Source organism: Prionailurus viverrinus, chromosome C1 (genome assembly GCF_022837055.1).
Source record: "Prionailurus viverrinus isolate Anna chromosome C1, UM_Priviv_1.0, whole genome shotgun sequence".
Taxonomy (NCBI): domain Eukaryota; kingdom Metazoa; phylum Chordata; class Mammalia; order Carnivora; family Felidae; genus Prionailurus; species Prionailurus viverrinus.
The window spans coordinates 1,375,067-1,395,166 of NC_062568.1; the positions used below are offsets into that span (position 1 = coordinate 1,375,067).

Below are 20,100 nucleotides of genomic sequence, written 5' to 3' on the forward strand. Positions count from 1 at the left end.
CAGCACATGACTCTTGATCTCGGGGTTGTGAACTCAAGCCCCACGTTGTGTTTCGAGATTACTTTAAAACACTAAAATCTCAAGAAAAAAGAAAAAGTTCCAAGTACAAATCCCTTAGGATTTACTTTGACACCCGCTTTGCCATTTTATCTATCACTATTGCTGTTCTCAATCTCTCAGACCTTCCTGCTGATGTAAAAACGGTGTTCTCCCTGTCTTCCTCGTTGATTCCTGGATGGAAGCTGGATAAGAGAAAGAAGATGCCAGAAGTAGAGCCTGAACAGGCTATTGAAATAGTCCACACTGAAGGTCTCCAAGGGGACGAGAGGGAAATTTTGAGGTTTTTACGTACTCCTGGGTATGCTACTTAGACTTGGTACAGACAAAATAAACACTGAGGATGTCATAAAGGTTTACGGTTATGTGACACATTTTTCCATGAAAGAGCGTGGCAAACTTGAAGCCCTACAGTTTCCAATGTGCAGGTAACTGGGAAATTAGCCATGCCAAAAGATTAGTTTGGATTGCGAAAAGCAGTCAATATAAGCTCTTAAAACGTGAACGCACGCGTGGCCGGCGGACCAAACTGACCCGCGCACACCTGAACAGATGGCATCTCCAACGTAGCCCTCCCACCACGACTCCAGAACTCTGCGGGCAAAAGACTACATTGCCCATAAGGCGCCGCGCGGCGGGCCGGCGCTCTCGCGGGGCGTCCTGGGAAGCGTAGTCCGCGCGTTGCATAAATCCCTCACGCTCCGGGCCGCGAGACAGCGGCCCACGCAAGCATGGCTGCACCCGGTTGGGGCGCGTACGTTTGTTTCGACCGTGGGTCTGGGCCGGCTCGTGGGGCTGGGCTTTAGGCAGTAAGTGAGGCTGGCGGCCGGGGTTCCCGGCGTGGGGACGTGGGAGGCGCACGGACGCTGTGGGTGGCACACCTGAGGTCGGCGAGGCGAGGGGGTGCCCGGGCGGCCTCGGGACGCGGCGCCCTCCTGGCGTGGCGTCAGCGGTGCGCGGCCGCGGGGACCCCTGTCTCTTTGCGCCCCTGGGCTCCGTGGTGGCGTGCAGGGCCTGAGGGCCTGGCCTCGGGCCCGGCGTGGGGGAGACCGGAATCCAGACCACGAATTCGAGGCCGGACGTTCAAGTTCCATTTTTTTGTGCTTTTTTTTTTTTTTTCTTCTTCTTCTGAGGAACGGGTTGAAAAAGGAATATATTGCATTTCAGCGCTTCCTGTCCCTTAGCAACTGTGCTAGGCGCTTTGTATTTCTCATCTCCAGGTGACCCTCCTCCACTCTCGAGGTGAGACCTTGAGCGGGTCCTGTAGGTTCCCAGACCTAATGTTGGCATCACTGGATACGTATTGGGGGGGCCTTTAGGCTCGTTGGTTTTAATGGCAGTTTTTTCTCCCAGTGAACCTCCTTCCCGCCCTCTGGCTTTGGGACCATGTCCTAAACTGCCGTAGAGATGAATTTGTTCCATTTAATTCCTTCGAGTGGCATAACTTGGTACAAGGAGTGTGAGAAGCTGAGATTTCAGGAGGTGGTTGAACGTCCCCGGGCCCTTATTAACTCGCAAGAGTCTAGGATTGGCTTTGCCACCCCAGCAGTAGATAGGGGTTAATGAAGGGTTTTCTTTCTTTTTTTCACTAGGGATTCCAGTATGCCTTTTTACTTTTTTTATATACATGTTTTTGTTTATTTAGAGAGAGAAAACAAAACGGGAGTGGGGGAGGGGTGGAGTCTCCAGCGGGCTCCAGGCTGATGGCTCAGGGAAGAACCGACCTGGGGCTGGATCTCACGACTGTGAGATCATGACCTGGGGCGCAATCAAGAGTCAGACACTGAACTGACTGAGCCAGCCAGGTGTCCCTCAATATGCCTCTTTTAAAACAGCTATTATTTATTGCGAGCCAAACCCTGTGCACCAAGTGCCTTTCTTAAATTCTCTCAATTGGTTTAAAGGACCTTGAGTGATAGGTGGTATCCCATTGTCTATGTAAAGAACACAGGTTAGGTAAGTTGCCTGCGGAAACACGGGCAGGGTGTCGTAGCAAGGATGAGAAAATCCAGGTCTTGCAGTCTCCAAAACCCCAAACTACTGGATAAATTTTGTAAGGAACGATTTAAAAGAGACATTCCCAAGCATAAGATAGGGAGATGTGTGGAAAATGTGTTTTAAAAATAAAAGCATTCGTGTAACCTGTCTTTTTTTTTTTTTTTTTTAAGGGTAGTATTTAGTGTCACGATGTTTGGGGATCTGTTTGAAGAAGATTATTCCAGTGTGTCAAGTTATCAGTATGGAAACGAGAAGAAGTTAAAGACCAAGGTTTTGGAGCCACCGGCTCCTAGAGAATTCACCAATTTAAGCGGAATTAGAAATCAGGGTGGAACCTGTTACCTCAATTCCCTTCTTCAGACTCTTCATTTCACACCCGAATTCAGAGGTATGCTGTGTTACATGCATTTGATTAGTCAGTAATATGCACCCTTGTCTCTACTTGTAATCAATTGTGCAAAATTACAAAAGTATCTTAAAGTTGCATTCCACAGCATGGGTGTATTACTGCTGCTGAAAGACGTAAATTGGTAATTCTCTCTGTAGAGAAATGTGAAGCTTACATTATCTTAAATATATTCTGTGTGATCACGGTAGTTTTTAGTAACAAAAACAAGGCAATGAATTGCTTTTCTGATTCCTATAATTTAAAATACCACATAAAGACAGTTTTGTCGTGAGTGCCAGCCTTCATTATTGTTATGCTATTTGTATTTTTAAAATTAAAAAAAAATTTTAATTTCACTAAAGTGATACTCAAGTTACCTAAAACAATTAAATCCTGCCTTTTGGAGCAAGGACGGGATGTCCCATTATCTACACAGTCCACAAACGTTTATCTGCAATTCTGAAATCCAGAACATTCCAATAACCTGGTCTGAACTTGTTTAGCCTCAGAACCCAACCACATGTGAGGCTGTTTATAGTCTTAGCTGTCTCACTTGGGTGGATATTCATACATTTATTCCAGGAATGTGAACTCCTTAATTAATGGATACTGTTTATCCCAGATCCTGCTGGGGATGTAATGTTAACATATATAATGCTTTCTTCTTATTACCTTTCTCAAAGCTGGAAATTCCAAAGACCCAAGATGTTAGACAAGGGACTATGTGCAAGGAACAGAAACACACTCAATTAGGTCAATTAAAAGGGGGGTTTACTACAAGAATATAAGGGAATCTCCTTGAAACCACTTACAGGGAGCCAGCCTGACCTCACTGGACCCTTGATTTCTTGCCACTGTATTTCTCTTTATGTTTGTACCATTCCCATCTCTGCAAACTAGCTTCCTCCACAAGGGTCTTAGTCTCTTGGTTTCAGTATGAACATTACCTTCACGTGGCCCCTACTGGGGCCTTGAACCACACAGCTGCATGACTGTGCCTCAGCTCTCCACAGTGTCTCCTCATGCTGAGGACAGACAACCTGGCTCATCCTGGATCCAGTATCTCATCCCCCACTTCCCATCAGTACCGAATTTAGCAAAATTTTTTGACATTTTCTGTTGCTTCTTAGCTTGGAAAGACTTCCTGCCTCCAGAGATTTAGTAAATATTTACCATCATCCCCTTCCCAGGGCCATTCTAATGGATGAAACTGCATGTGGGATTTCAGAGTGGAGCCATTTGTCCTTGACTCCATCTTCTCCATAAACATATCTCCCTAATGTATGCAGTTATTCCACCATTAGAGATTTTCAGCATAAATTTCAGCAGATTCCTAGGAGATTAAAGTCTTTCAAACTTTAATACAGTTGCAGTAGAAAAGTAGCCTTGAAAAGAGACTGAGGAAGGTGATTGGTGGGCAGGCAGTCCAGGTCATAGAGAGGGCACCTGAGCAAAGATAGGGCTGAATGGAGATGGCCACTGAGCAAAAGCCCAGGCCATCTTATTCTCAGCAAAGGAGGTCACTGGCCAAGCACATATCTTAGTGTGGACTGTGCATTCCTTATACGGCTTAGCATGGATCCTGATGCCTACTGAAGAGGAGATAACAGTTTTAGAAGGGGTAGGAATTGGCAGAGTACTGAGGGGAGAATAATTTTGGAACCTTCTGGCACAGTGTCTTGAGTAGGGCTGGATTGGTTTCCACTGTACTGGTTCAGGGTGATGGAGAGTAGTGGGAAATGATCAGAAAAGTCCTTGTATGGTTTTATGCTTTAACCTTTAGGTTTGTAGCTCATTTCTTCCCATTTCCTGCCTGGAGCTCAGAAGGAATGTAGCATTCGTAATAGTAATCACCTGGGCAGCAGTGGTCTGCAGAGGGAAACAATACCCATCCCATCCATTCTCTCCCTGGAGTAGATCAAAGTGTCCTAGTAGGGGTTCCCATGTGGTTTGAATGTAGACTTCCCATAAGATTCAGATATGCCCCATTGAGCGACATGCCTAGACTTGGGAGTATAAAACAGATGTGGAGATTAGCACTCCAGGTAAGGTCACTACCATCTGTTACTACCCTTAACACAGAAAAGACATTGTTATACTAAAAACGAAGGGTGTGATCTCAGAGATCAAGGTGGTCTTTCTCTTCAAAGATGGTTGAAAGCCTCACATGTGGCTTGTAAATGAACATGTGATACTTTTATATATTGTGTGTTTCCTCATGTGGCTTTTGGGACCCACTGCCATAGCCAATAGAAAACCCTCAAAGATTTCTGATATTACTGTTTGTACTTTCATAAGCATCGTTTTCCTTGTGTAGATCTTCCCTAATGAAACCTTAGCATGCCACTTTATAGAGTCAGTGGTTAAAAGTAATGTTATCAGGAAATAAAATGTATGGAGTCACAGTATAAACATTGCCACAACCATACTTCAGAATCTCTAACTGATTTTATTTACTGGAGGCTTTGGCTTTCTAAAACAGTTTTCTAAAATGAAATAATGACGTATCTCTATCACTGATTCTACCTTTTTGTTTAGAAGCCTTATTTTCCCTTGGCCCAGAAGAGCTTGGCTCATTCCAGGATAAGGATAAACCTGACGCAAAGGTATTAAATCTGTGATTTACAGGTGTTTTGTGGGTTTTTTTTTTTTTTTGGAGTATTGAGGAAAATTTTTTTTTTTAATGTTTATTTTTGTGACAGAGACAGAGCATGAGCAGGGGGAGGGGCAGAGAGAGAGGGAGACCTAGAATCCAAAGCAGGCTCCAGGCTCTGAGCTGTCAACACAGAGCCTGACGCAGGGCTCGAACTCGTCAACCATGAGATCATGACCTGAGCCAAAGTCGGAGGCTCAACCGACTGAGCCACCCAGGCACCCCTGAGGAAATGTTTTTCTGAGTAAGGAATTAAGTTCTTTGCTCATAGAAATCCATAATTTTATTAATTACTGAATATTAATCTTTATTTTAAGAAAAGTGATTTGGCTCATACACCGTACTGGTAAGGGAATCTTCCTCCCTAAAAAGAATTATTTCTCCAAATATAGTGCTGGAGCGGCTTTATAGACACAACCTGATCAAGAAGATATTCGCAAATGACCCACACCAGCCTACCAAAAAATCTACCTAATACATATGTAACAACAACAAAACTTAGACACTGGTGCTGTTTTAATTTAGTAGTCTGGAAATAAGCCACGTGAGGAATTGGTTTATTAAAAGTGCATTTCTAATCGTGTCCCTCCTTGCCTAAACACCATTCAGAAGTTTATTGCTTTCAGGCTAACATCTGCACTTCGTAATAGTCGTCTTCTGTGATCCAGCCCAGTTCTTCTGAGACCACCTGTGTTGCGAAGAGGCAGTTTTTACCTATTTCCTTTTCTTCCCCATCTCCTGCACGTCATACTTTGTAACATGTAATAAAAATGTGGCGGCAATGATGTCAGATTGCCATAAAGGTGTCTAAAGTAAGTGAAGTCTTACTCTCACTTTAGATACTTAAGTCCAGTCTGCCCACGAGGCTCTGAGCAACATTCTCTGCCTGCCCTAACCTGCCCCACACCAGATAAAGCAGGAAGCAGATGAGGTGGGTGCAGCCAGCCCTGTGAGGTGTCCGGACTCCAGAGTGAGTGAAAATCGTGACTGGAAAATTCCTCCTGGGGAGTGTGTCTCTGAGAGATTTTAGAGAGGGAGTGAACTAGTAGAGACTGAAACTGCTGTCAGTAATCGGGTGGTTTCTTAGAACTATTTGGGTGTTAGTAATGATCGTGTACCGTGTCGAGGTAGAAAACTCCAGATAGCTAAAGCTTTTTGGATTGAATTAGAATCTTAATAAAAAAGTGAATCTTAGTTCACTCTGTGTAATAGTTATAAACTTCCTCCTGGTTGAAGTGAATGGACTAGGAGAAAGGAGAAAACTGGTTTGCAGTTCTTTTAAAGCTCCCTTGGGGCGCTTTAAACCGACTGGGTGGCACAGTCGGTTAAGCGTCCGACTTCAGCCAGGTCACGATCTCGCGGTCCGGGAGTTCGAGCCCCGCGTCAGGCTCTGGGCTGATGGCTCAGAGCCTGGAGCCTGTTTCCGATTCTGTGTCTCCCTCTCTCTCTGCCCCTCCCCCATTCATGCTCTGTCTCTCTCTGTCCCAAAAATAAATAATAAAAAAATAAAAATAAAAAAAAAATAAAGCTCCCTGCCCCCAACGACACTTAAAGGACCTCATTTAGAGATGCAGACCTCATTTGCTTCTCTTTCAGGTTCGAATCATCCCTTTACAGTTACAGCGGATGTTTGCTCAGCTTCTGCTCTTAGACCAGGATGCAGCGTCCACCACGGACCTCACTGACAGCTTCGGGTGGACCAGCGATGAGGTACGAAGGTCAGCTTCTCCAAGGAACAGAGTTATCAGCAATAAAGAGTAAATGTTGGTTTAATAACAGTATCTGACTTCCTTTCATTTTGTCTTAGGGTCTCAAGAAATAGATGAAATATTTGCTTTTCACGTTCAATAATTACAAGCCAGAAATCTATTTCTAGACACTTGCTCTATGCAAGATTTTATGAATGGGTGTGATTTGGCTTCGGAGAGAGGGTTGTGGACACGGAGAGGACACAGGGAGACTTGTACCGTCCCTGTCCTTTATATAGTCTAGTTGAGATCATGGTGTCTATTACATGGAGATTCTCATTTATGTAACAAATTGCTAACCAGCTTAAAAAGCGGCCAACAACAATTCTGTCTGCCTTGATGGCATGCCTTTGTGTTTGAATCTGGGTTTTCTCATTGGAACATTCGCTTCAAGGAAAATGGTGAAAACATTCTTAGCTAGTCTTTTCATTTTTCTGTCCTGCTTCCCTCCTGACTCCTCATTTTCTTCCCGTATCCTACTGTGTGTGCACGTTCTCTCGTTTTCTGTTGGAGTTTCTAAAGGGTACTTCACTACATGCAAACACTAAACATGTCAGCAGCGAGTAAAGGTGCTTGTTGTCGATATTGATGAGCTGTGATTTTTTAATGGAGTAGATGTATTCTTACGAGAGACAGGTGTGGGAGACTATTGCAGAATTTAAAGAGGCAATGACCAGAAAAATGTAACATTGCCTTCAAAAATAAACTTCGAACTGTGGTCTTCTAATGACGAGCAACTCCTAAACCAGATGATGCTGTGAGGTTGAAGAGGTACGGCTTGGGTTTTGAAGTGAAGTGGGGTATTACGCAGTTAAGTTTCTGGGTTAGAGCAGGCGCTTAGGGTCAAGTCCTTCTTCTTTCCTTGTTTTAAAAATGACAGCTTTGTGGGACGCCCAGGTGGCTCAGTCAGTTAAGTGTCCTACTCTTGGTTTTGGCTCAGGTCATGCTCTCTCAGTTCGTGAGTTCGAGCCCCACATCGGGCTCTGCGCTGACCGTTGCAGACCCTGCTTGGGACTTCTCTCCCTCTCTCTCTGCCCTCTCCCGCTTATGCTTGCTCTCTCTCAAAATAAATGAATAAACTTAAAAAAATAATAATTATAAAAACATTTAAAAATGACCACTTCGTTGAGCTATAATTCACATGCCATAAAATTCACTCATAAGGGTACGAGTCAGCAGCTGTTCAGTATGTTCACAGACTTGTACAACCATCACTGCAGTCAGCTTTAGAACGTTTTCACCACCCCAAAAAGAAACCCCATACCCATTAGCAGACACTCTCCCCCCAGACCCTGGCAACCACTCATCTACTTTCTACCCTTATGGATTTGCCTGTTCTGGACATTTCACAGAAAGGGAGTCACACAATATGTGATCCTTTGTAACTAGCTTCTTTCACTTAAATCATGTCTTCAGTTTCGTTTGTGTTGTTCACATCAGCACTTCATCCATTTTTATTGCCAAGTGATATTGTACAAGAGGGATATGCCACGCTGTGTTTCAATCTAGTCATCTGCTGATGGATTTTCCTTATAGATCATGAGCTGCCACTGAGTTGCTGATTTCATACTCTTAAAGCAGTGAAAACCTTATTATTTATTACTTTCTAAATAAAACCTCTCAGGAAACCCTCTAGGACTGGTAGAGAGGGACTCTGAGGCACCTTTTGCAGCCTCAGAATTATTCAGAAACAGAGCCTGCAAACTTCCACACGGTCCCTTCAGAGCCAGTGATACTGGAGAAATTTACATGCTCTAGTATCTCAAAAAATCAAGAAAAAAGATCCTGGAGGGGCGCCTGGGTGGCGCAGTCGGTTAAGCGTCCGACTTCAGCCAGGTCACGATCTCGCGGTCTGTGAGTTCGAGCCCCGCGTCGGGCTCTGGGCTCATGGCTCAGAGCCTGGAGCCTGTTTCCGATTCTGTGTCTCCCTCTCTCCTGCCCCTCCCTCATTCATGCTCTGTCTCTCTCTGTCCCAAAAATAAATAAACGTTGAAAAAAAAAATTAAAAAAAAAAAAAAAGATCCTGGAGCCCACTTCTTGCTCCAGCTTTCATCCACTTTATCAGCTTCTTTTCACTCCCTCATGGTCTCTACTTCTGCATCTTTCATTTGTCCCTCTACCTCCTTTCTACCTTCTTGTCCAAGTCACTCATGACATCCACGGGCCAAGTTCCAGGAGACACTTCTCTGTTCTGAGCAGGCTCTCGAGAGCACTCCCTGCTCCCCCCCTCCCCCCTTAAAGCACCAGCTTCTGCTGCTTCCTGTGACTCTCCCCCGGCCCCGGCTCTTCCTCCTCTGCTCCACTTCTGAGTGTTGGCGTCCCCTTGGCTCTGGATTATCAGTTGTGCTTCAGGCGCTCGGTGTGTTCACACACAGCTGCATGACCCCTGGTGGAGTGAAGCAAGTTGCTTCAGAATTTTTCTCAGCGCTGTGTTAGTTGGTCTGCATGTGCAAACAGTAAATTCTGGTTCTTTTCAAATGCTGGTAATTCGGATCCCCTGATGTAAGGGAGATTTCGCTGTGCATACACTGCCGGCTCTTAGACACTGCTCTGTGCCTGCTGTGTTCTCCCTCCTCTCCTGTGGTGTGGCCGTGTGTGTGGTTTCCCACAAGAATGAAAGCACTTTCCTGTTTTCAAGTGAGTTGAGTTATATGTACACACTGAACACCCCTGTTCATGTTTTCATTTTGTAGTGAAAGTAAAAACTGGTGATCTCTTCACCTGCTCTCCGTTTGCTTAGCCCAGTCATCCTTGTATTTGATCAAGGCTTAACTTCGAATTTCTAGATAGATCTTATGTTTTGTAACTAATACCACTTTAAAAATCTGTTTTTAAAAACCTGAAGCACAAAATCACATTTAAAAGTTACCTGTTTTATAGGAAATGAGGCAGCATGACGTGCAAGAACTGAATCGAATTCTCTTTAGTGCTTTGGAAACTTCTTTAGTCGGGACCTCCGGCCATGACCTCATCAATCGTCTGTATCACGGGACCATTGTTAACCAGGTTGTTTGTAAAGAATGTAAGAATGTCAGTGAAAAGCAGGTGAATATATATACAAGAGTGTTTTAGTAATAAGTTATATCATAAATTATAATTCACATAATTAAATCTGTGATCTGTAATACCACATGAGGATTAAAGTGTTTGTTACTAGAAATAACTTTATCAGTTATTTTCTTTTACTCCAACTACACCTAAATCCTGAGTTTATGATTCAGATTTCTTCATATAAACTAAAAGAAGCAAATATCTTAAAACGTAGCTTTAATCTTTTCTTCAGTACTCTAATCTTTAGAAAATAGATTTGGGGAATGTTTATAGGTAGAGATCTGTGGCCTCATGAGCAGACCCAATTTCATGGTTGGTTGGAGTATTGTAACAAAAGTTAATTAAGGAAGTGATAGAAATAGAGAATACTAAAGAATGTTTACATTGACAAACACCTATAATTAAATATTGGATTTAGTTTATTAATATTCTTCAGAAAATTCATTTGTATGTGTGAGCTTATGTTGTCCATTTAATCTACTTGAAAATTAGATATTGGAAATTTGCTCCTGTAAATATAATGTCTCTGCTTGCTTTATAAATCTTATGCAGCACATAATTGCATCACTGAACAGTTATCCCTTAATAGCCTCTTTTTATTATGGCAAGAGTTCTAGAAAATTGCTGTATTTGACTGTATGAGTAAAATATTAAATGCCATTTTCTAAATGTTGCATTAATTGCTTCTTTGGATATATGTATATATTCTTTTCCTTTTTTTTTAATGAAAGAGTTGGGGTAAAAAAAAACCTTTTTGGTCCTTTTTGCCTGTGCTGATAGAGGATTTGGTCAGCTTAATTTGGAAATATGAAGACTTGTGTGTCTTTGGATTACCATATGATTGACTTAACTACACTGTAATAATTCACAAAATAATTTTAAGACATAATGTACATGAAGGCACCTAATAAGTTATAGACATCAACTTTTCATAGGTACATATTATAAACTACATATAGATGTTGCTTCTATTCCTTTAGATTTCCACCATGAGCTAGTTAGTACTGTTATTTTACAGTCCCTGTAATCCCTTAGGGCAATGCTGTTACACCCACAGAACTATGTATGATTGAAACTGATCAGATTTCACGTGTTTAGAAGTTGTAAGTAAGTTGCAATTGAAATGCAGTTACAGCAGACTTGACAGACTGCTGTTTGCAAAATACTGTCCTCGTTTCAGAAAAATACCTTTTATGCTGGCTCAAAATAATTAATTTTCTTACAACTCCTGTAAACCAGCCCTAGCAGAAGATGAAGAAGCGGGGTTTACATTAGAGGGTCCAGCCCTGCCTGTGCCATTCTAGCCTAGAGACGAGACAGAACTCGTAAGCACTGAACACATACGCTTCTCAGTCCAGATGTGTGTTCAGTGGCTTATTTCCAACTAAAGTAAGTTTCACTGTAGCTGCCGGGAACTTACAGACTAGTTCGTGACATATTTTAGGCCAAATTACAATTTGATTTAGGGTAATATTGTGTGATGAATTTCACAGTATCCAATCAGGCCATCTGTCCCCTCATACTACGTACAGTGTTTTAGGGAAAAGTTATCTCTTATTCCCAACATATGTAGGAGTTGGTGATATGTTTGTGAACCACTGTGAAATTGTTTTCTTTCAATATGACATTCATGTGTGTTTCAGGAAGACTTCTTAGATCTCACAGTAGCAGTCAAAAACGTATCAGGTTTGGAAGATGCACTCTGGAACATGTATGTAGAAGAGGAAGTTTTTGACTATGACAACCTGTACCACTGTGGGACTTGTGACAGGCTGGTTAAAGCAGCCAAGGTAAAGACAGACACCTGCCTTCTCTTGGGCGCCCCCTCCGCACTCGGCAGCACCAAGGTTTGTCAAGTGAAGCCAACTTGCGTGAGACAGTCTGGAGGATACACAGGAAGCCCCTAATTGCAACCGAGGAGTGAAAACACCTTTCCATTCCACAGATCTGTATTTAATTTTTTACAGTAAAGCATTTTTTTTTTAAGTTTTCAACCCAACAGTTCTCACAACTTCTTTCCCTCCCAAGAAAAATATATCTGTACCTCAGCATTTCTTAAAAACACCTTTTTTTTTTTTTTTTTTAAATAGACTGCCCATATCCTTGCTTTTGGCAAAGTCCCACTAGGAAGAAGGCGGTATGTTTTTGTTTCTGCCAAAGAGCTCATTGCGCTTTTCTTTCTTTGCCTCCTGCTGTGACAACAGACGGCCTCATTTCCTGCACATGCGGTTATTTTGCGATATTGACAGATAACACCTCCCTGACTCTAGCAAATCGAATAAGCCCTTTCCTCCTCCCACAGAGGAGGGAAATACTCAGCCAGAGTGCTTCCTTTCTCACTGTGGGGATGACAGGAAGGCTAAGCCGTAGTGACTAAGCCACTGCTGCCAGATGATGCCATAGGCTGCCCGGTCAGTGGTTACTGAGCACTGGCTTCAGGAGCCACCACCAAAGATGGGTCTTTGCAGGTATTCTGTGTGACAGAGAGCACCATCCCTAGAGCGGACAGTTCCTAAATTTTCCAACAAAATGAGGACTGATTTCGATAACACATAATACTGATTTGGCTCCTGGAGGTTGTAGGTGAGAAGGTAAAAAACAAAAAAAAAACCGAAAAACAAACTCCATGCCTGTAGCTTTTCACAATAGGATTTGAAACCAGTGTGAATGTAACATTCTTTAGTATGCATTTCCATCCAGCCTTTGCCTTTTTGTGACACACGGAGAGGTTCATTGTTTTGCTTATTTATTTGGTATTTCACCTTTGGTATCACAACTACAGTCTAGTAAAATAAATATAAAATTCAGAGGATGAAAGGTCTTGGAAAGATACGTAAACACGTTCTTTGTTTTGGTTGAACTTAATTAGCACATTAGTAAAACAAGAACCCTGAGCTCAACAAAAGCAGTTCTTGTATGTCAGTGGTATGTCATTGATTTAATTTTTTTTCAATGGAAATTTGTTGATCTTGATATTTTTTAAATTGCATCCTAAATTTCAGTTTGGTCGTGCTACCTAAATTAATGTAGATTTCCTTATTCTGAGCACAGTCACTTTTCTCAGCCTTGTTGTAGATGAGATACTCTGGTTTTTTAGGTGTATTTTTTTTTTTTAACTTCTTGGAAAATCTGCCATGTCATGTTGCTATTTTCTCACTTAACTTTTTTTTTAACCCCCAATTTGTGGAATTGTCTTAAATATATTTTTAAGAACGTTAGATATTTGTATGTAAGGATGATAATACCATTAACGATTTAACAGATGAGAAGGTTTTTTTGCCACCCCCTAGCCAGCATACCATTAGAGCTAAGACACTGGGGGGAAGCTGATGACTTTTAAATAAAAAGCAGCTTCATTTAGTGCTTTGTCTTAAAACAAGGAAACAAAAATATTTTTTTATCTGCTTTAAAGGGCATTCATTATAAAACCCCAATCATTGGGTCGTTTGTCCTGGGCGAAGGAGGAAGGTGAAACGCCAGGGCTCATGCAGGGAGGGAGCACTGTTAGAGTGGGGAGCACCAATTACAACACGTTTGTTGGACAGCTTTGATTTGGGGATATCCGCGCTAAAAACATGAACTCGGGTTGTGACTTTTTAGTTGTAAACATAAGTAAGTGATAAATCACCTTTGGTCCCATGAAATAGATGAGTTCATGTCAGCTGAATTGAATCCAAGGTGATGAATTTATGTGATTTAAGGACATTATCTCTCTTAAAACTGCATCATGGGTTGCCTTTTCAGATCTTAAGATATCTTACATATTCTTTTCTATAACTCTGCTTTTTAAAAAACTGTAAAAATTTTTCTTTTAACAGTCGGCCAAATTACGTAAGCTGCCTCCCTTTCTTACTGTTTCGTTGTTAAGATTTAATTTTGATTTTGTGAAGCATGAACGATACAAGGAAACTAGCTGTTACACGTTCCCTCTCCGGATCAATCTCAAGCCTTTTTGTGAACAGGTTTGAACTCTTTATTTTGAAATTTTTTCTTTTACCCTGTCAGGATTTAATCTTTATCGGCCTGGTTTTCAGTTGACTTACTGCAGAATCTTTCAACCTGGCTCTGTTAACATTTTGAGTTGGGTCATTCTTTGTTGTGAGGTCTATGTCCCATGCATTGTAGGATTTTAAGCTGCACCCCTGGCCTCTACCCACTGGATGACAGTAGCATCCCACCCTCCCACCCCACCCCTAGTAGTGACCAAAATGTCTTCAGACCTTGCCAAATGTCCATGTCTCCTGGGGGGAGAGGGTTGGTAAAATCAGCCCCAGCTGAGAACCACTGGTTTATTACAGTCCTTTTGAATTTCTGAAGTATGGTTTGTTCTCAGTTCTTTTTATTAAACTCTCCTTGGAAGATCTTTGAAAGGAAAATTTAAGAACAAAATTAGAAATGACCCTACATTAGGAGAGATTACCATTAATTAGTACTTTGCTATTTGGATTTAGTTTACATGAGATGCAGTAATGAATTACACATGTAGAAAGTGAACAGGTAATGGGAACTTTGCTAGAGTTGATAATCCTTGAGGCACGTAATTTGAAAACAAATTATTACAAGCAACCTACTTTATAAGCCATTTTAAACTATTGTCTATATAATCACTATACATGCCAACATCAGAGCCACGAGACTGCTGTGTTTCTTATTTACAAATCATTATTTATATGTTCATTAAGACCAGGACATTTATTAATTAACTACTGAATTTCTATGTATAAAAGTAATATTTCATTTATTCTTAGATTCAGATGGGCCTTCCTCTACTTCAAGCCTAATTTCTGAGCTTTTTGGGTTTTATTTTATTGGGACATACGGAATGAGCAGTTTTTCCAGCATAAGTTAATATACTTGTCCCCCTCCATTTACTGCCTGAATAAAACAGGATAATTGAGTTAATTCTTTTTTTTATTTTCCAGTTTTACTGAGAAATAATTGATAGACATCACTCTGTAAGTTGAAGGTGTATAGCGTGATAAGTTTTGATTTACGTATATTGTGAAATGATGGCCACCACAGGTTTAGTTAACAGCCACTGTCTCCTATAGAAAAACTTTAGGCCCTTTTTAAAAAAGTAGTTTGTCACATTATTTTAACATACTTTGAAATAACAGAAGTGAAATAGGTAAAACATTGAGCACTTAGCTAGGAAATTGACCATAATTTTACTTTTTGATTTCTATATTAATGAAAAAAATTATCACTTTGCATCTGTTTGTATCTCTCATCTTTTGCCTGAACCAGAAATACTAGTTACTTTCCAAGTAAATAAGTTTCTCAGATAATTGGCACCTTTCAAGTAAACTATCAATGTTTATGCTCTTTTCTCTTATAGAGTGAATTGGATGACTTGGAGTATGTTTATGACCTCTTTTCGGTTATTATCCACCAAGGTGGTTGCTATGGAGGACATTATCACGTGTATATTAAAGATGTCGATCATTTGGGAAACTGGCAATTTCAAGTAAGCATAGAAATTAGTTTAGAAGTATCTTTGCACTTTTTCCCTTTTTTGGTCTTACTGTTTTGGTGAAAATGACCTTTTGCCATTTATTATATGTATTTACCCTAGAAAATTTTTATAGGGAAGCAAAGTTAATAGTTAGAAGTTTTAAATTTTTATTTCTAAAATGTTTCATACAGAAGAAAAACCAGCATAGTACAAACACTTTCTATATATTCTTCACCTGGATTCTTTAGTTGTTAACAATTCACCAAATTTGGGGCACCCGACTGGCTCAGTCGGAAGTGCACGTGGCTCTTGATCTCAAGATCCCCACATTGAGGGTAGAAATTACTTAAAGAGGGACGCCTGGGTGGCTCAGTCGGTTGAGCGTCTGACTTCAGCTCAGGTCATGATCTCACAGTTTCTGAGTTTGAGCCCCACATCAGGCTCTGTGCTGACAGCTTAGAGCCTGGAGCCTGCTTCAAATTCTGTGTCTCCCTCTCTCTCTCCCCCTCCCTCACTCGTGCTCTGTCTCTCTCTGCCTCTCAGAAATAAAGAAAACTAATTAAAAGAAAGAAAGAAATTACTTAAACTTTAAAAACAACAATGGAGCACTTGGGTGGCTCAGTCGGTTAACCTTCTGACTCCTGATTTCAGCTCAGGACACGATCTCGCAGTTCGTGAGATCAAGCTATGCTTCGGGGGTCTGCGCTGACTGTGGAACTTGTTTGGGATTCTCTGTCTCCCTCTCTCTCTCTGCCCTTCCTCCCTCCCCGCCGCTCCCCAGCTGGCCTTTCTCTCTCCCTCTTTTTCAAAAATAAACATTTTAAAAACAACAGCAATTTGCCAAATTTGTGCAAACACACAGCTAACATCTTAGGAGTGCTGAACCATTTGAAATTAAGCTGAAGACATTCGGCCCCTTTACTCCTAAATACTTGAGTATTTATCTCCTGAGAACAAGGATGTTCCCTTACACAAGCATAGATCACAATCAGAAACTTTAACATTGAAACATTTCTACTCTCTAATAAAGAGATTCTACCAGTTGTCTCTTCCAGATCCTTTACAGCATTTCTTCCCCACTCTAGTGTCGAGTGCAGGTCCCACGTTATACTTAGTTAGCACATCTCTTAAGTCTCCTTTAATTGGTAACTGTTCCTCGGCTTCTCTGTCTTCCGTGGCACCAACCAAAGATGATAAGGATTTTCTTCTTGTATTGTCTTCTAAAAGTTTTATAGTTTTGCCTTATATATTTAAAACTTCTCAGTCTTGCGGCGCTTGGGTGGCTCAGTCAGTTAAGCATCCACTTCGGCTCAGCTCATGATCTCACAGTTCGTGAGTTTGAGCCCCGCATCAGGCTCTGTGCTGACAGCTCAGAGCCTGGAGCCTGCTTTGGATTCTGTGTCTCCCTCTCTCTCTGCCCCTCCCCGCTCACGCTCTGTTCTCTCTCTCTCTCAAAAATAAACATTAAAAAACTTAAATAAAACTTCTCAGTCTTCCCAGAATGGTTTCCTGTGAATGGTGTGTGACTTTTCCCCCCATTTAGGTATCTGGTTGTCCATTCCCATTTACTGAATAATCCATCCTTTCCCCACCAATCCCCAGTGCCAGTTTTGTTCTGTCAGTTATTTGCATATGAGTCCATTTGGGCATCTGTTGTGTTGATTGTTCTTTTTTCTATTGGTAGGCAGATACCACATTGTTAATTTCTGTAGCATTATCATTAAGTCGTGATCCAGGCAAGTCTCCCTGTGTGTTGTTATTCTTCAGGAGTATTGTTACTGTTTTGGCCTTTTACTCTTCTGCAGACATTCCTAGAACCAGCTTGTCAGTATTCTCACACATGTACACACCTTCTCAGAAGTAGTAGAGTTTTGAATCTAGATATGTAAACCAGATAGATGTTTTCATATTTTAGAGCTTCTTATAAAAAAGCTTTGTAATTTTCTTAAGATGTTCTGAAGGAAAGCACTAACTGAAGTCTTAGTTCCAATTAATTGCAGTGGGAAAAATCGTAAGGTGTAACACACCAACCCCAGTCTCTTGGCCAGCTTTCTAACGTGTAACTAGAACACAGTGAAATGTCAGTATGTAAATTACAAGCCATCACTGTAGGAATAGGATGCTTACGACAGCTTCCTGACGATCAGACAATTGGGGTTGTTCGTGAATAGTTGGCCACACGCAGTAGTATCGCTTCTCTTGGTGCCGGCAGTGTTGCAGATGCACGTTCTACCTGTTGGTGTTTGCTTTCCAGAGCACCTGTCTGCATTTCTGATGCTCTGTCAGTTGTACTTGGATATTAAAAAGCATTTGGATGTTTAAAAAGTCAAACTGTTCCACCAAGAAGATGTTCTGTGGGGCTGTGGCCGTACTTTGTATTTCTTGGACTATTTGTGGCTAGCGTACGAAATGCAATTACCATTAGTTTATTGATTTTTACAACCAACCATCTCGCTAAACGCCTCTTACATTGCAGACATGTTTGGAGAAGGACTGGTTTGTGTCCCCCTTTCCAGTCCGTTACCTTCCATTTCGTTCTGGGCCGAGAGCGCCACGGAAGCATCACTCTCGGGTGCTTGTGCCACGTTTGCCAAGACGTTAGGTGTTGGGCACGTTCCCAGTCAGGTGAAGGGAAGTTCTTCCGCCCTCATCTGCTCTGATTCAGCCCTCAGTGTGTCCGTACTTAGTTTGCGCTGATTCTTACTGTACTACCTTTCTTCATGCTGCTGTCTTTAGTGTCCGGGGTCCCGTGGCAGAGACCTCTGGTTCTCTAAGCAGCCGTTCTCCCCCCACCCTGTTCAGACAATTAAATTAGCTCAGTTCCCTTCTCTCTAAAAGATGATGGTGAAGGTTTTTCTTAGTTTCTGATACAAGCTTGAGGACAGATCCAATAAATACCGGTTGTTCGTTTATTTTTTTTCTCTTTGCCTTGCCCGCCGTGGTCTTGACTTCTTTTTTTCCAGCTCCACCCTCGTGTGTGTAACCTTGTTTTCCAGTGTTGCCCTGGAGCACTCCCACTTTCTGCACCGGTCAGATGCCAGGGCAGGGAGCGTGTCTCCGCTCCCCTCAATACCCACAGCAGATTTTCTTCAGCCGCTGTCTGATTTCCGGCACTTTTATAGTTGATGAGATTTATCATCAGTCTTTGTTCTTTTGCAGTTTCATTTTCAAGTTTATCGTGGAGGTCACACACAGAGGTGGACTCCTGCAGTGCTGAGGTAGTGTGTCTCAAGCATTGATTCTGTCTCCCGTGTCTTCGTTTTGGGTTGTGCTTCCCTGGATATCCCTGCCCTTTTGTGTTCATTTCCTCAGAGTTAATTAGCTCTTTTCTAGCATCATTGGGCTCTTCTCCTGGTTCTGTTATGTGACTGGGGAAGAGAGACAGGCATTCTTTCGTTTGGTTTTGCTCTCTGCACTGCCTCTCTACGCTTGACGCTTTGTTACTTTAGCAAGGTCTTTCTTGGGGCTTAAAGAACAATCAGAATGCTTCCCTTTATGCTTGGTATATTTTACTATTCATGCCTTCTGTGAAGCATCCCGTTTGTTAAATTTTTTCCTTTGTTCTTTCAGAATCACTAGTTTTTTCATCCAGAGCTTTGTGATGTTCAAATAATGATTAATGCTTTAAAAATTTCAACCTCAATACGTACATCTGCACACTGCTTATCTTTGTATTGCCATTATGCTGAGAGATTGCTTGTGCCTAGAGACATAGGATTCCAAATATTCTAATCATAGCTACATGTCCTTTCTGCTTATAGTTTGGCAATTTCTTCTTCCTTTCAAGGAGCCGTTCTCTGCGTTCATGGAGTTCTTTAGTAGCTGCTGTCTGCAAAGGAATAACTTTCATGACCAATCTGATATAATTTTCATGAGTTTAAAGTCAGCTTTCCAGGGGTGCCTGCCTGGCTCAGTTGGTAGAGCATGGGACTCTTGATCTTAGGGTTGTAAGTTCAAGCCCCACGTTGGGGGTAGAGTTTACTTTAAAAAACAATAATTATGTATTGTATGATATAATATAGTATAGTATAATAAAGGCAACATTTTAGTCTCCTTAGTGTATCTAGAAGATGATCCCTTTTCTTCTAGTATGGAGGCCATTAACTGCAAAACGTGACTCTAGATCTGGTTGTGAAAAGGAGCCTGATCTTTGCTTTCTGCTTCCTTTTTTTTTCCCCCCTGTTTATTTTGAGAGAGAGGAGGGGAAGGTTAGAGACAGAGAATCCTAAGCAGGCTCTGTGCTGGTAGCGCTGAGCCCAACATAGGACTCAAACCCACAACCCGTGAGATAATGACCTGAGCCAAAATCAAAAGTCAAATGCTTAACTGACTGAGCCACCCAGGTGCCCCTGCTTTTTGCTTCCGGAGAGACCTTTTGCTTCATTGATGGTTGTTGACATCACTTTGAATATTACCTTGCACATTTGAAGAAAGGGGTCAGAGAAGCCTTCACAACAACTCCCAGTAGGCAGCCCAGGGCTAGTTCCTACTGTCCGGACAAGGCCAAGGTTGGACACTGGCAGAGTGGAGGAGGACTGGGCCTAGCCTGTCGGTTACCCACACCAGTGAGACACGTAGGGGCAGTGCTGGCCTGCCTTTCCTCTTCTACCATTTTTAAACCTCTTATTCTTTAGTCATGTCTTTAAACATATTATTTTATTCTAATAATTGCAGTATCTGAAGACTTTGTAGGTCTGCTTGGATATCTACTGCTTCTATTTCCTTGGGATTTTGTTATTTTAGACTCTAG

At 41.8% G+C, this 20,100-nt stretch overlaps 1 protein-coding gene across 6 annotated transcripts in view; it reads left to right on the top strand.

The window, feature by feature from the left end:
- Positions 1 to 713: 713 nt before the first annotated feature.
- Positions 714 to 20,100, top strand: part of USP40 (ubiquitin specific peptidase 40) — an 88,380-nt gene continuing 68,993 nt past the window's right edge. For 3 of the 6 annotated variants that reach the window (XM_047871414.1, XM_047871411.1, XM_047871413.1), the window contains exons 1-8: positions 714 to 866; positions 2,226 to 2,443; positions 4,982 to 5,049; positions 6,693 to 6,806; positions 9,725 to 9,889; positions 11,539 to 11,685; positions 13,714 to 13,857; positions 15,234 to 15,362. In XM_047871414.1, the coding sequence (XP_047727370.1) occupies positions 2,245 to 2,443; positions 4,982 to 5,049; positions 6,693 to 6,806; positions 9,725 to 9,889; positions 11,539 to 11,685; positions 13,714 to 13,857; positions 15,234 to 15,362 (966 nt within the window). In that variant the 5' untranslated portion in view covers positions 714 to 866; positions 2,226 to 2,244. Of the gene's footprint in view, positions 867 to 1,190; positions 1,300 to 2,225; positions 2,444 to 4,981; positions 5,050 to 5,274; positions 6,067 to 6,692; positions 6,854 to 9,724; positions 9,890 to 11,538; positions 11,686 to 13,713; positions 13,858 to 15,233; positions 15,363 to 20,100 lie in introns of those variants that run through there. The other 3 variants (XM_047871412.1, XM_047871415.1, XM_047871416.1) reach the window with 3 other exon arrangements.